General features: G+C 38.1%; 2 protein-coding genes and 2 pseudogenes across 2 annotated transcripts; all 4 read left to right on the top strand.

The window, feature by feature from the left end:
- Positions 1-1,393: 1,393 nt before the first annotated feature.
- LOC107467071 (protein TIFY 4B) lies at positions 1,394-4,918 on the top strand (the record flags this gene model as incomplete). Its single annotated transcript, XM_052254821.1, is given in 8 exon segments — positions 1,394-1,542; positions 1,631-1,755; positions 2,602-2,686; positions 2,770-2,929; positions 3,441-3,500; positions 3,819-3,882; positions 3,990-4,195; positions 4,498-4,918. Coding segments are annotated over 8 exon segments (864 nt in total). The 3' UTR covers positions 4,515-4,918.
- Positions 4,919-5,331: 413 nt separating this feature from the next.
- On the top strand, positions 5,332-7,032 carry LOC107467062 (acireductone dioxygenase 1). Its single transcript, XM_016086091.3, has 5 exons — positions 5,332-5,495; positions 5,582-5,669; positions 5,748-5,842; positions 6,030-6,269; positions 6,586-7,032. The coding sequence occupies exons 1-5, from the start codon at positions 5,484-5,486 to the stop codon at positions 6,712-6,714; spliced, it is 564 nt and encodes a 187-aa protein (XP_015941577.1). The 5' UTR covers positions 5,332-5,483; the 3' UTR covers positions 6,715-7,032.
- Positions 7,033-7,737: 705 nt separating this feature from the next.
- Positions 7,738-9,786, top strand: LOC107467097 (uncharacterized; annotated as a pseudogene).
- Positions 9,787-10,140: 354 nt separating this feature from the next.
- LOC107466868 (uncharacterized) lies at positions 10,141-10,838 on the top strand (annotated as a pseudogene).
- Positions 10,839-15,751: the final 4,913 nt, after the last annotated feature.

Below are 15,751 nucleotides of genomic sequence, written 5' to 3'. Positions count from 1 at the left end.
TAAATAATGACAAAAAAATAATATTTAAATTATATCCTATCAATTATAACTTATAAATTATTTTTTAACATTTTAAAAAATTAATTTCACTTTTGATAATATTTATCTCTCAAAAGTCTCAAGATTAATTATTTTTATTATTACTTTTATTATAAATTAAATAATATAATACAACAAAATAAAGTCTAAAATTTTTAATAAAATAAAAATATCAAAATTTATTAATCTAAACAGTATTATACTACAATAACATTAAATTTATAAGTACTAAGAATATAGTACAGACAGAGTTCTAAACTAATACCAACCTAGCACAAACGGATAGAATTCTAAATTAAGTCTATAGAACTAATTCTCTAAAATATATTTATTTTTCGTAAATATTATATTTATTTTATTTATTAAAATAAAAAATCCTTATAATTATGCATTCAACAAAACCAAAATGATCTATAAAAAGAGACACAGAATTTAGTAATATTATTTACTTCTTGTAACAAATAAATGATTATGATGTTTTATAAAAAGTAGTACTATATTGGAGGTAGATTATTGAAACTATTTTAGTGTTGTATTTCTGTCGATACACCATACAGATAATGAAGTCTTAACTCTTAAAAGACTTAAAAAACCAAAAGAGAAGAAATAGTGAAGTGAGATTAGGCTAGGAAGAAGTGAAAAAAAAAAAGAAGAGGGTGTAGAGGTGATTAAAAAGAGAGTTGGAGGGGATTAGGGAACTTAATAATGAAGAGGAGAGCATACGTGGCAGCTTAGGGTTCACCCCAAGTTGCAAAAGAGCAAAGCCCCCCCCACCCTTTCTCTCATCAACTCCTTCCTCAGTAGTCCCTCTTTCTTTGCCCCTTTCTCTTGTTTTCTTCTCTTCTTCACTTCTCTTCGCACTCATCACTCTCACTCTCACTCTCACTGCTGCTCCTACTGCTTGCTATACCCACTACTTATCACCCACCACTCATTCTCTCTCCTTTTTCTTCTTAATTTCTTACTACTCAGAAACAGAGCAGCAAGAGGAGTCATCTGTCAATTAATTTATATGGTAAGGAGGAGAAGGAGGAGGAGGAGCGGCAAGCGATGAACGGCGCAGGGCCCACAGCCACAGCCACCGCCACTGCCACCGCCACCCAAAATTCCCCTTTTGTCCTCCACCATTTCCGCCACTCAAAAATAACCGATGCAACTGCTTCCAAATCTTCCCTTATTTTTAATTTTTGTGCAAAATATCTTCTCTCTTACCAAAGTTAATGCTACTATTTTTGTGTGTTTCGTTGCATTCGAAATGCAATTAAATAAAATAATTATTGTTGTTGGGATGGATGGATGGATGAACGGAATATTTTAATTTTAACAATTTAAAAAAGGACACGTGTCCGTACAGGGATGCGCAGGCCTTCGTGGAACAAATCGCAGGCAATTCAGCAGGTCATTTCCCTGAAGGCGCTGCTCGAGCCCTCCAACGACGACGCCCCCGCCGTCGTTCCCACCCTCCATTCTACCTCTCCACCTCGGCCTCCGCCTCAGCCTCAAGTGAGTGTCGCTTTTTCCCCCAACACCTTTTTGCTTTTTCTTCCTTTTTGTTTGGTTCCCGAGAATATGACATGGACTGCTGTGTTAGGGGGATTTGAACGATGCTCCGCCCGCTGAAGATCCGGCTCTTCATGCTGCCGATGACATTCAGAAATCTGCGTCGTCTCCCGAAAAACCCACTGAAACCAATGACACCAACGTTGTCAGCCCCAGGTTTGTTTCTCCTTTTTCTTTTGTGTCTCATCGTGTTAACCAGATCATTCATGATGCATTTCTGGGTGAAAATGTTTAGCATGGTAGAGTATTTGTATAGATGTTCAACTTCAGTATTAGCTTGGAGAAGTGATCCGTTTCATTGGTTTGTTTCTTCATGTGTTCGGTGATTTGCCTGTTAGCGAAGCAGTAAGGAAACTGAGTGCTTTTGCTGCCATTTGTATACAGAGATTTTGTCTGCATCCATTTAAGTATGAATGATAGTTTAAACTGTTAGATGTATTTATGAGTTATGTGCGAGGATCCCGATTTCAGCTAGGTCATTTAATGGCTTAGGGTCGATTGTTGTGTTGGATGTTTCTGGGTTGTATCATGTGGACTTTTTCTTTAAGCAGGATTAGGAGGGGGACAACGGTTTGATAATGCTATATTTTGTAAGCATATGGATATCAACTCAAGCGACCATATGAATTGCATACCTGCTACTGCCATATCTAGATATTCCCATAACTCCAATAAAATCGTCATTCCATACTTGTTGTGTTGCGTTGATGCTTTTGTTGACCATCATTCCTGATTTTACTTTTAAGTGTTGATTTATTGATAAACTGTTTTTTGGTACTATTTATAGTTTTATACCCAGGAATCCAGGATAGTGGCAAACTGTAACACAAGTTTCATCATACATTACTTTTCACAAGAAAGTGAACCAACTACTTAAGAATTAAAATGTGAAATAACTAAGATTTAATAAATTTTACATAAAGTATGCATGATTGGAGACATGCCAATATTCCTTTAGTGTTGCTGATTCAAGTTCTTAATTACTTATTAATATGGTCATAGAGCATGTGCAACTAGCGGAGTTGGGCAAATGACGATATTCTACTGTGGTAAGGTGAATGTCTATGATGGAGTCTCACCTGATAAGGTAGGTAATGATGTTCTAGTATAATGCCTGGCCTTAAATCCAAACAAATTGCACATTCCAATGGAGCCAAATTTGATTTGCAGGCACAGGCTATCATGCAACTTGCAGCAAGTCCAGTCCAATTTGCTCAGGAGGATCCTGTAAACAGAAATACAACAGTCTGGGTTTCTCCTTGTCACATACCATTGGATAAGGATGTCCCAGTTCCTGTTGATACAACAATGGTGCAGGTTGCTCAAGCAGGTAGAAAATTTAGTACAAAGACTGCTCTAATTCACTATTAATTCCATGAGGCGGTAGGATTACTTTTCTTTGATGATATTGCATCATTTTCTGGAATTTCTTCAATGAATGCATCATTTGATCTAAAAATCAGATGCAAAAAGTGATTTTAGCTAGGATATATAACACTAATGATGTGCTTTAGTGAGGGAAGAAACCACAAATGAGTTCAAGCCAGTAGGTTTTGAGGTGTTATTTTGCAGGCCTTTTTAATTGACCTATTCAATATCATTTATTGTTTCTCTTAAGAGTGTGTCATGCTATCATAATTCTGATGCCCAAATTCAATCTGAAGCCTATTTTAGAATTACAGCTACTGAGCCATTGTCTCTTCTTAATGGACAAGTTTCAATTTCTTTGACTAGTTTAAAATTATGGTAGCCTGGATTAGCTTTGTATTAAATTAAAGATGTTAAGATTTACATTTTGTGATATTGACAACCAAATCATTGGTTTTTCCAAATTACCACAGATAAGATGATGGAATATCCTCTGCATTACAGGGAGAAGGGAATCATAGCTCGTGATGCTGGTATGGATATGTCTTCAGAATTTTTGAAGCCTTCTATAACTGCTTTGAAATTGAATTACCCAATTTCAAATCCATGAGATTGCTACCCATTTACGCGTTTAGGCAATATTAGTTTACCTGGCTAGAAGTTTGTGTCCTTTGTATGTTGAAGAGTAATGGAACAAGATAAAGTGAATTTTTGTTTATTTGATCTACTACATTGGTATGTGTATGAAGGAAGACATTTCATGTAACTAACAGCATTACAGCACATGTCCATGCTCACACCTCAAATTCTAAGACCCTAAATATTGTTTTTGCTTGCTTTTGTTTGACAAGATCTAGATGGTCAGGCAAGCAGACAAGTTTCATTGCAACGATATCGTGAAAAGCGAAAAGACAGGTATCAGCAATACTGAACTATAATTTCTTTTCATTAATTTCAATTGCATCCATTGTGTTATTCATTTTTAGTGACAACCCATTAATTTATTCTGCCTTTGTTGGCAGGGGAAGATTGAAGGGCAAGAAATTGCCTGGGGTAACGTCATCTAACTTGGAGATGTATTTGCTTCCACCGAAAATCCAGACCTCAAATGGCAATTCAAGCCGAAGTAGCACATGCTCCCCACCACAGCCTAGACCGCCTCTTGCTTTCAGTGGCTCGGCTGACAACCCGCTAAAAGTTGGCCTTCCCATTGATCTCAATGACAAAGGTCAGTTGCCATCTTTTCTTTATACCTTTAATAAACAATATACATGACATTGAACCTTTCAAGCATAACGATCAGTTTATCGTGCTTATTGATATTGATATTTAGTGATTATCTGATAAGATGGTTACCCATTAAGGAAATGTTAATAATAAGGGACTGGTTTCAAGGATAATAAATAATATTATGCCGGTGATGAAAAAGTAAATGGTAAACCAAGCAAAGATTTGGTGATGAACCACTCAGCATTAATGCTTGGTTGCTGAAAAGGTTGTCATTAATTTATGTTGATTCTGTCATTGCAGATGTTCAAGAATGCTAAAACTCAAGGAGACTAGATAGATTGTGCAGAGTTGTGATTCAGATGATCACATCATTATATAACTGAAGAGAAGAGACCATAGCCTGTAGGAGCCTGAGCACGAACCCTGTTGTGCAAGAATTGGGCTGCCCATAGAGTGGTCAATTTTAGTTTCTTTAACTGCTAGACACTGTACCCAAAAAAAAGAAAAAAAATGCTAGACGATCAATGTTTTTTGTTTAGGATAGACGTGTCCCTCTTACCTGATCAATTTTGTAATTTTCAGCCATCTAATTTCGCCCTTCCAGAATTTCGTATTTGATGTTTTCTGATTTAAAATGTAGAGCCAGGAGCAGCCATTTTCCCCGGAACATATGATGTGTAAATTTGTGCTGCCTTGTTAATTGTTAATAGCTTTTGTGCCAGCCCAAGTGGTCTTTTTCTCTTCTCTGATAAAGTGATATTTTAGTTTTATTTAGTGATAGAACCACAATTAACTGTATTTTTAAAATAAATAAAATAAATACAAAATTCACATATTTAGACGTGCTTAGAAAAATTTGCTTTTATGCATTATTAACTATCTTGGTGCAAACAAAATTACGTATTTTGTTTGTATTATCGACTACATAAGTAGCAGTAATATATGGCCTGCTTTTATTTTATCTTGTGATATGAAACTTGATATTCTGCCACTTTGAAATGCTCTCAGCCATTTAAAATGAAGAAAAGATCAAGTTAAAGAATAGAAATTGGAAGCCATATTTTACAAGCCAGCAGAAACAAACAAGCAGATTATTTCTCATGGGTGGTGGAAAACAAAAATTACAAAACTATACACACCACTAAATAAAATATTCGGGCTTATAATTATAATTATAATTTGTTTCCTAATTTCCATGTTCTATAAATAAATGACATATGGTCGCTGAGGCTTCCACCAGAATCAAGTAATAAGCCACTCATCTACAACGTTGTTGCTGTCAGGTCATGGCGATTGAGGTGAGTTTTGTTACTCTTTGGTTCAATCGATTACTTTGTTATCAATAATCAATAATATAATTAATATAATATAAATACTGTTGCAGGCATGGTTCATGGACGATAGCAATGAGGATCCAAGGCTTCCTCACCAAACCAACCCCAAACATTCTGTTTCCTTAAACCAATTATCAGGTCCCCTTTAATTTCTTTCCTCTGCTTTTGCTTCTTTCTCACATCCCATGCAATCAAACTAACGAATTTTAATTGCAGAATTAGGAGTCTTGTACTGGAAGCTTAATCCCAATATCTATGAGGATGATCAGGAATTGAACAAAATCAGAGAAACCAGGGGATACAATTACATGGTAATACTCTACTATCTTTCTCTAATTTCAGTACATTTTTTATTTATTCATTCTTTATTCATACAATTACATGAAAAAAAAAAGTTTTTAATGTTCTGTGAATATCAAAATAGTGTTTCTTTGTACATGGGAATTTCTTCTGTATCTGGGTTCACTGTCTGTCTGAATTGACTTGATTATGCTGCAGGATATACTTGATTTATGCCCAGAAAAAGTGGAAAATTATGAAGAGAAGTTGAAGAACTTCTACACCGAGCACATTCATCAGGATGAAGAGATTCGTTATTGTTTGGAAGGGAGCGGCTACTTTGATGTCCGGGACAAGGACGATCGCTGGATTCGCATTTGGATTAAGGCCGGTGATCTCATCATTTTACCTGCTGGAATCTACCATCGGTTCACTCTAGACACTAGTAACTATGTGAAGGTATGAAAGTCCGTCGCGCTAATCACAATCATCACTTTAATGCAGGCTGACTACTCCCATGAAGATGTCTTATGCGAAGATTATAGACGAAAACTATTAGATAGCTTGACATGTTTGACTAAACTGTTTAATATAAGTTGTATCAACATCTTAGTTATCATTATCATATGAAGACATCTTCATGTGAGCAATCCTTAATGTAAAGATTCATGATGCAATTTGAAGTTAGTTTGAATAGAATAAAGTTGCAACAAACATTTCTTGGTTGATTATTAGTTGCTATATTGTGCTGATTTGTATTTGTTTGTGTACACAGTTAATGAGGTTGTTTATGGGGGAGCCGGTATGGACTGCATATAATCGACCTCAAGAGGACAACCCTGCTAGAAAGGAATACATCAAGAGCCTGACCGAGAAACCCGGCGTGCCGGTTGCAGCTCATTAGGCTCCCTGCACTGATGATATAAATTAGCACGCATGTCTTCTAGGCTTCTAGCTGATGTTACAAAAAGCTAGTGTTGGAACTTGGAATGGTTGTTGGTATATTATTGTAAAGTTTTAGCCAAGAGAAAAAGACTTGTTTATGAACCAATAACACATCAAGCTTGATGTCTTAAACTAGTTAAAGAGCATATTGTAATATGTCTTCGCTTAATCACTTGCTCCTAGTTTTTGTCTGTGTAAAGCTGCTGTAATATTCGTGTTTCAGTGGGTTAATTAAATCATCATGTGTCCTTTGAATGGCAAATTCATACTTGAGAAACTTGGTGAAACTCTGCTCCCGTTTTAGAACCTCACTGTGATGTGTTGCATGAGAACAAGTGAACCAATAATTCGATAAGTTTAGAGGAAAAGTATTATGTTGTCCCACTTACACTCCAAAAGGGACAACAAATTTTAGCAGTTCAATAACATAGAAGGGACTTCAACTTCCTCATTGACTATTCCTTTTCCTTTAAATAAAAAGAAACTAAGATAAATAAACACAAATAATCCTACAGTGTTAGTAGAAACGAAATGTAAACGAGATGCCATACATTATCAGATACCATACATACTAGTGATACTACAAACTATTAACTATATCAAGGATTAACTGTTCAACCAATGGTATAAAGTTACTTTCGACATAATTAAATAATCTTTTCAACTAAAAGAATTTAAGTAAGAATTTACTTTCATTCATTATTGTGAAACATTATATCAATTCGTATCTATCTACCATTAAATGATTTATAAATCTTATTTAAAATAAGTTAATATTTAATTTAATAGTAGTAAGTAGAGAACGAATTTACATAATGTCTTAAAAATTTAAAATTGCTTGGTATATATAGGCATAGAGCCATATACAACTTCAAATTCCAAGTACCAAACTTGGCATAGAAAGGCTATGGATTATGTGAAAGATTTTCCAGTGGATCTTATTTAGTGGCATTTTTGGTTGGATGAAAATTAATTTAATGGTTTTATGAATAAGAATAAAAAAGAGAATATAGTATCTTGGTGGATATGAAGGGTCACTATAAGGCGGCTAGTAGCAGAGGCTGTGTAACCTCCGTCCAACCACCAATCACCAATGGCAGCATTCTCTGTCACAACCACCACTTCCTCCTATCCTCCTCCATCCCTTCATCAACCACGTCCTTCCCCCATCTCGTCTTCTTCTTCTTCTACCCATTTCCAGGTACTTCATTTCTCTCCCTCCCTCCTCCTCCTTATTCTTAGTGATTATGATTATGCTTAAAAGATGCATCTTTTCTCTAATTCAGGGTTCTTTACTGCTGCAAAATTGGAACTTTGGGCGTTTTCCCAGTTGGAGGACCAAAAGGTATGTGGTTTTTGTTTTTTGGGAGTCAAATTGGAAAGGTGAAAATGTTAAATGTATGTAGACTATATTGTGTCCAAAAACATAGGTGTTTTCCACCTTGCTGAAACTGTGGATAGTGAATTAGCGTGTTTCAATCTAAAACAGGACAACTTTGATATGTGCAGTCAATCAAGATGCCAAGCAAGCAGTAAAAGATACTGTCCAGCTTGATCTGCCCAAGGAAGACTCCAAACAAGTAACTGGGCTGAATCTTTCAACTTTTGTGTTCTTAATCAAACTTTGTTGCTGATTGTTATTCTGTAACTACTAATCACTAATTACTGATTACCTGACCTGATGCTGTTATAATGGATATAAACATATATCCATGGTTACTCAAATTTATGTTGTCTTTATCTTTTGGTATTCCTGCAAATTAGATAGTTTGTGTACCAATTTGGCTGTTCAACTTCTCTCAAGGTACATGACAACGGTATGGAAGTGTGGTCACAATTTGCCAAGAGAGTTTCTGGTGAATGGGATGGATTTGGTGCTGATTTTAGCAATGAAGGGAAACCGGTTGAATTGCCTGAGACTGTGGTACCGGAAGCATACAGAGAGTGGGAGGTTAAAGTATTTGACTGGCAGACTCGAAAGGAAAGTTGGAGGAGCCGATACTGGAATCACTGCCTTTGCTTACCAATCCAGTGGTTCTTATGTTGCCTTGTGGGACAAGAAAGATGGCTTGTTAGAGTTGGAGTACTGCTTGATCAGTCCACAAGATTGTGAGTCTCGGGTTAGGATCATTCAGCACATAAATGTATCAGATAATACAAAGATGGTTCTGCAAAGTATAAGAGTATTTTGTGAGCAGTGGTATGGACCATTTAGAAATGGTGACCAACTTGGAGGTTGTGCTATCCGTGATTCTGCATTTGCTGCTACTGCTCCATTGACTGCTTCAGAAGTTACTGGTGTCTGGCAGGGATCTAAAGCTATTGCAACTTTCGATGATTCGAACACTGTGAGTGCAAGGATCTGTTTGTAGTTTAGTTTGTACCCTTTTGATGCCTGATGTTTTGTTGGCTTCATTGGCAACTCCTTTCTATTTAACTTCAGGGGAGCTTTCGGCCGCTTTTAGATGATCAAGTGTTGAACTCTGTCAGAGATGGAGATAACAACATGTTACTTCCCAAGAAGCTCTGGTGTTCATTGAGAGAAAGCAATGATGGTGGAACTTTGAGTGAAGTGGGATGGATCTCCGATCATGGCCGCGCAATTACATCAAGCTGCATATTCTCAAGCACTGCTAAGCTCAAGGCAAGTTGTAAAGTGTAATATATATATTTTAGTGATTTTTCAACAACAATATTTAAAGAGCTTAGGAAATTTGGCAGCCCTGAAAATGAATTTTTTGTTTCTTGTTATCAAACTTGTATGTATTCTGACATCCACTCTTCTCTTCACTTTATCTTGGACAGGAAATCTCATTGGCATTAGAAACTAAAGCAGAAGAGATATAACCATGGTGGTGATCCATTTTGGTTGATATGTTACAAAGTGGCATTCATTTTTATAGACGACCAATTTGTAGAAAGAATTTGACTTTACTATATAAAAAGTATACCATGGGATGGATATAAATGATAAACAACGATACTTTGAATTTTTGAAGGAACAAACTACCGACCTACCATAAAAGGACAAACTAGTCAAACTTTAACTTAAGGTTAACTCTGTTAAATTACTAATTGTTAACATTAATTTCAAATGAACCTAAATCATTACTAGATTATCAACGGAGGAGAGCGTGATCCTCCAATAGCCGTTCTACCACAACAAAATGTGCACATTCTAATATTAAAAAAAAACATCTCCTCTTCCTCTTCATATTCTTATCCTTCGACTCAACGACGTCGTTTCCCCCTAACCCGCCCTCTATGCTTGATGCTTCTTACCCCCTCACCAGGTGCATCCCATTTTTTGCATTCCATAATAATCTCAGCCACCTCTCATTTCATTTCAATATTCCTTTTCCATGTCAAGTTATATCACATAAACATTTTTTGGTGCTTTTGCTGCATTTAGTTCTTGTATCCTTAGATAACGGATGAATTCTACTATTACCTATTTGTTGTTTAGCATTGATATAAAATTATACATTATAAAGCATGGAAGTGTGGTCACAGTTTGCGGAAAGAGTCTCTGGTGAATGGAATGGATTTGGAGCAGAATTTAGTAACCAAGGCAAGCCAATTGAACTGCCAAGTTTCTTGTGCCTCAAGCATACCAAGATTGGCAGGTTCAACTATTCGATTGGCAGACTAAATGCCCCACCCTTGCTCACCGAATACAAATCAATTCACTTGAATCCCACCACCGGATGCGACGCTGCTACGCGTTACAGCACGGTTGAGATCAGAGTGGGAGGGACTAATACTGGACTTGCTGCCTTTGCTTATGAATCTTCCGGATGTTATGTTGCTGTGTGGCAAAAGAAGGATAAATTGTTAGAGTTGGAGTATTGCTAGGTCAGTCCACAAGATTTTCAGTCTCGGATTAGGATTATTATTCAGCTTCTCAATATTGTTGATAATTCAATTGCAAAGATGACGATGCGGAGTATTAGAATATTCTTTGAGCATTGGTATGGACCCTTCAGAGATGGTGACCAAATTGAAGCTTGTACTACACGCAATTCTGCATTTGCTTCTACTGCTCCTGTGATCCAATCCTTCACAGAGCTTAGCAATATCTGAATTAGTGTACCTGGCTGATATACTCTCTATCATTATAGAAACTCTTAATGCTTTATTAGTGACACTATCACACCACATCCAACTCAAAACCTTAAGATATTAAGTTTTTTATCTTATAAACTCCTTACTCTTCCTTATTTTTTTTAATGTGGGATTAATTTCATACACTTCACACTTGCAATTTTAACGGTTTCAACTTCCAATCAATATATTAGATCATTTAAAATTTGGGTTTCTCCTAACACCTACCTTTTTCTTCATATTTGGCAGGAAATATCAATGGCATTAGAGACTCAAATGAAAGGTGATACGTCACCACATACCTCACATACCTCGGCTGCCCAAAAAGTTCGGAACATAAACAAATAAGATCGGGCCCACTTATTTGAAAATAAGAAACGTGCTCAACAAATTTGATCACTAAAACAGAATACGATAACTAACCTACAAACTCGGACTTATCCACAACAAACAGGTGAAACAACGTCTATAAAGCCGAACTCATATTCTCGGCTAAGGATCAGGTTCTTCTCTCAGTTTCATGTTTATTTGATATACTCACTGAAACTTATTATTGACTTGAGCGTCAGAGTATCTTTTGTAGGTATTCCCGCCGCGGTGTTCAGTCCTGGCTGACATATAGCTTTCCCACTATGACGGCACCCAGCCCAGAATTACTATAACTCGGCTGCCCTAGTGCACGGACGTATCACTTGGCGCCCCCGTGGGGCCCTGATCTAACCCACTATTTTCTTCGCCTAGTTTTCTACTTTATTTTGCATGGTTCCCAATCACCAAACATGGCCGATAACGGGGTCCCACAACTAACGCAGACAGAGCTCCTAGCACAGATTGCCGAGCTACAGGCAGAAGTACGGAGGATAGCTGAACTGTCCGCCCATAACAATGGAAAACTCGAGGAAGGAAGCTCCAAAAGCTCGGTTCAGGGCAACACAGATCCCCTGAACATCAGCCCGCCGAAAGAAAAGTTGACTTTGGACAACCCTTTTTCCGAGGAGATCACCAACTTCTAGATGCCGAAAAATTTCGTATTACCCACCGCCCTTGAGCCATACAAGGGGTTCGGTGACCCCCGGGCTCATGTTAAGAAATTTCAATCTATGATATTTTTTAACGGTGCTAACAATGAACCTGTGCTCTGCCGAGCTTTTCCTACTTATCTTGACGGTGCTGCATTACTCTGGTTTTCTAAGCTATCTGCAGGTTCAATTTCCTCCTTTGAGGGGCTGGCGAGGTCTTTCATCGATCACTTTGCTGCATCACCAAAATATGTGCACGGGTCAGACTATCTAGGCACCATCAAGTAAGGGCAACACGAAAGCCTGAAGGACTAATGACTCGGTTCGCTAAAGCAACCATGGAGATCCAAGACTTGGATCCGGGAAAATTCCGAGAGACGATTGCAGTAACTAAACCAAAGACCCTAGAAGAATTCCGAGAAAGGGCTGCAGGTCAGATGGAGATTGAAGAGCTCCGTGAAGCCCAAAAAACAGACAAACAACCACACAGAAGAGATGATAAAAAAAATTTTCAGACCACCAATCAATAAGGGGTCGAAGAAGCCCTTCAAACTCACATCCAAATTCAACACTTACACTAGGTTCAACACCAAAAGGGAGAACATCATCAAGGAGATTCTCAACGCCAAAATAGTAAAACCACCAGCCCGGACAGGAAGTTACCAGGATCAAAGGTTCGTGGATAGAAGCAAACATTGCGCCTTTCATTGAAAGTTCAGACATACTACCGACGACTGCATCGTCGCCAAAGACCTGCTCGAATGACTGGCACGCCAAGGACTCCTAGACAAATACGTCGAATGACGTAAAACCAAAGCAACCAGCTCGGATATGGATGAACACCAACAAGCGCCAACAGATAAGGACAAAGGGAAACAGACAATACCTAACCCGCTAAGAGGGATCATCAACCACATATCAGGAGGCTACGCAGGTGGAGGTGAAACAACGTTGGCCAGAAAACGAAGCTACAGAGCAATGTTGGCAATCGAAGGAACACTGCACCCAAAGAAAGAAGAGGACCTAGACGTCACGATATCATTCAATCAATCAGACTTTAAGTTGGCATTCGGCAAGCCTTAACCTTGATGACCCGGTAATAATCTCCATTCAAGTCGGGGAACTGTTGGTAAGAAAGACACTACGAGACCCAGGTAGTAGCGCTGATGTTTTATATTATTCTACTTTCAAAAAGATGAAGTTATTAGAAAAAACAATGCAACCTTTCTCTGGAGAGCTGATTGGGTTCTCTGGAAAAAGGGTCCCCATCATAGGATACATATGGTTAAAGACAACAATGGGAGAAGACCCTATGTCAAAATCCATTGATATCCAATATTTAATAGTAGACTGTTATACCCCTTATAATATTATCATCGGAAGACCTGCCTTGAATATATTCAGGGCAGTAGTGTCTACTTTACACCTGCGTGTTAAGTTTCCTGTGCAGGAAAACATGATAGCAAAAATGTATACCGATCACCAAGAAGCTCGGCAATGCTACAATGCCAGTCTAAAGCAAAGCCAGACAAAACAAACAGCTCGGCCGTAAGTCCAAGCAATCCACAATACTGCCGAGATCTTAACATTATCCGAGCTTGATCCAAGGGAGGATTTCAGCAAAAGACCACAGCCAATGGACAATCTCCACCGAGTAACACTAACAGCCAATGAAAAGCAGTACACACACATCGGAGAAGCACTGGAGGGGGAAGAACGAACAAAACTCATAGAAATACTGCAGCAGAACACCGATCTATTTACATGGACGCCAGATGACATGCCTGAAATAAGTCCAGAAGTTATCTGCCACAAGTTAGCAATTGACAAGGCAATCCGACCAGTGGCACAAAAGAAAAGAAACCTCGAAGAAGAGAAAAAACAAGCAGCACTAGAAGAAACCAAAAAACTCTTCAACGTAGGTTTCATCAGAGAGATCCGCTTCACCACATGGCTTTCAAATGTGGTAATGGTAAGGAAAAACTCAGGTAAATAGCGCATGTGCGTCGACTTTACAAATTTAAATAAAGCTTGCCCTAAAGATGCTTACCCATTACCTTGCATGATAAATTAGTAGATAATGCTTCTGGTTTCAAAAGCTTAAGTTTTATGGATGCATACTCTGGTTACAACCAGATCCTAATGCACCCAGAGAACCAAAGAAAAACAGCTTTTATAACAGAACATGAAAATTTTTGTTACAAGGTGATGTCTTTTGGTTTAAAGAATGCAGGGGCGACATATCAAAGACTAATGGATAAGGTCTTTCGACAACAAATAGGTCGGAATATGAAAATTTATGTAGATGATATAGTAGCAAAAATGCCTGAACAAGGTTCACATTGCGACGACTTGTTAGAAGTCTTCAATCAAGTCTGAGCATACAATATGAGGCTCAACTCAGATAAATGCGCCTTTGGAGTTCAAAGAGAAAAATTCCTTGGCTTCATGCTCACTTCACGAGGGATCGAAGCAAACCCAGAAAAATACAATCCAATACTGAACATGGCAAGCTCGAAGACAATAAAAGAGGTCCAACAGTTGGCAGGAAGAGTAGCCGCCCTGTCACGCTTCCTACATGCAGTGACAAACCGATCTTATCATTTCTTCCAAACATTCTCTAAGAATAAGAAATTCACATGGATAGAGGAATGTGAAAATTCTTTTATGGAGCTCAAACAGCTCTTAACATCACCCTCAATACTCCAGAGACCAGAAATAGGTAAACCATTGCATTTATACTTATTAGAATCTAACCATGCTATAAGCTCGGTTCTAGTGATTGAAACAGGAAAAACGCAAAGCCCAGTATACTTCATTAGTAGGGTATTACAACCAACAAAAACAAGGTACCCGAAAATAGAACAGCTGGCGCTGGCATTAATCACCTCGGCAAGGAGATTACAACACTACATCCAGAGTCACAATAATAGTACGTACAAACCAACCCCTAAGGCAGATATTAACCAGACCCAAGCTTGCTAGACGATTAATCAAGTGCTCCGTCGAACTCTCCGAGTTCGACATTCAGTATGAATCAAGGAAAACTCTGAAATCACAAGTACTTGCCGACTTTGTATCAGAGATGACTAATGAAACACAACATACAGGAGCCAGTTGGAGTATACATGTAGATGGAGCATCAAACAGAGAAGGCAGTGGAGCAGGGATATTGCTAAAGGAGGGAGACAAAGTAATAGCCGAGCAATCACTACAATTATGCTTCAACGCAAGTAATAACCAAGCGGAATATGAGGCTATACTAGCAAAGACTGAAACTTGCGCAACAGCTAAAGATACCTCGGATAACAGTTTATTGTGACTCTTCACTAGTAGTGCATCGAATCAAGGGCGAGTACCAGATAAAAGATCATTTTTTAGAGAAATATTAGCTCATAACGAAGGATCTTATCTCAAAATTCGGTAAATTTGATATTATCCATGTAAACCAAAAACAAAACACCAGAGCCGATGTGTTATCCAAATTAGCCACAACAAGGCAAACGGAAAACACACCAGTGCTGTCCCAACTAACACTTGATAAGCCGAGTTTTGAGCAGGATATAATTTTAAGCATCATGCAGGTACATGATTGGTGAACACCTTTACTCGATTACATTAATACAGGCGCCGTACCAAACGAGGAGCCAGAAACCCATGAAGGGGTTTGTGGAAACCACGTCGGGGGCCGAGAACTGGCCGCCAAAATATTACAAACAGGGTACTACTGGCCAACGATCAAAAGAGATTGTATTTCAAAAGTCAAGGCATAGGACAATTGTCAAAAGCACGCCACCGTTTCAGGAATCTCAGCCGAAAAGCTTGACACTATAGAGGTATGCTAGCCTTTCGATAGGTGGGGACTGGACATCC

The sequence above is a fragment of the Arachis duranensis genome, chromosome 9, assembly GCF_000817695.3.
Source record: "Arachis duranensis cultivar V14167 chromosome 9, aradu.V14167.gnm2.J7QH, whole genome shotgun sequence".
Lineage (NCBI taxonomy): Eukaryota > Viridiplantae > Streptophyta > Magnoliopsida > Fabales > Fabaceae > Arachis > Arachis duranensis.
The sequence above is the reverse complement of the archived record's forward strand: the minus strand, read 5'-3'. Positions and strand labels throughout refer to the sequence as shown.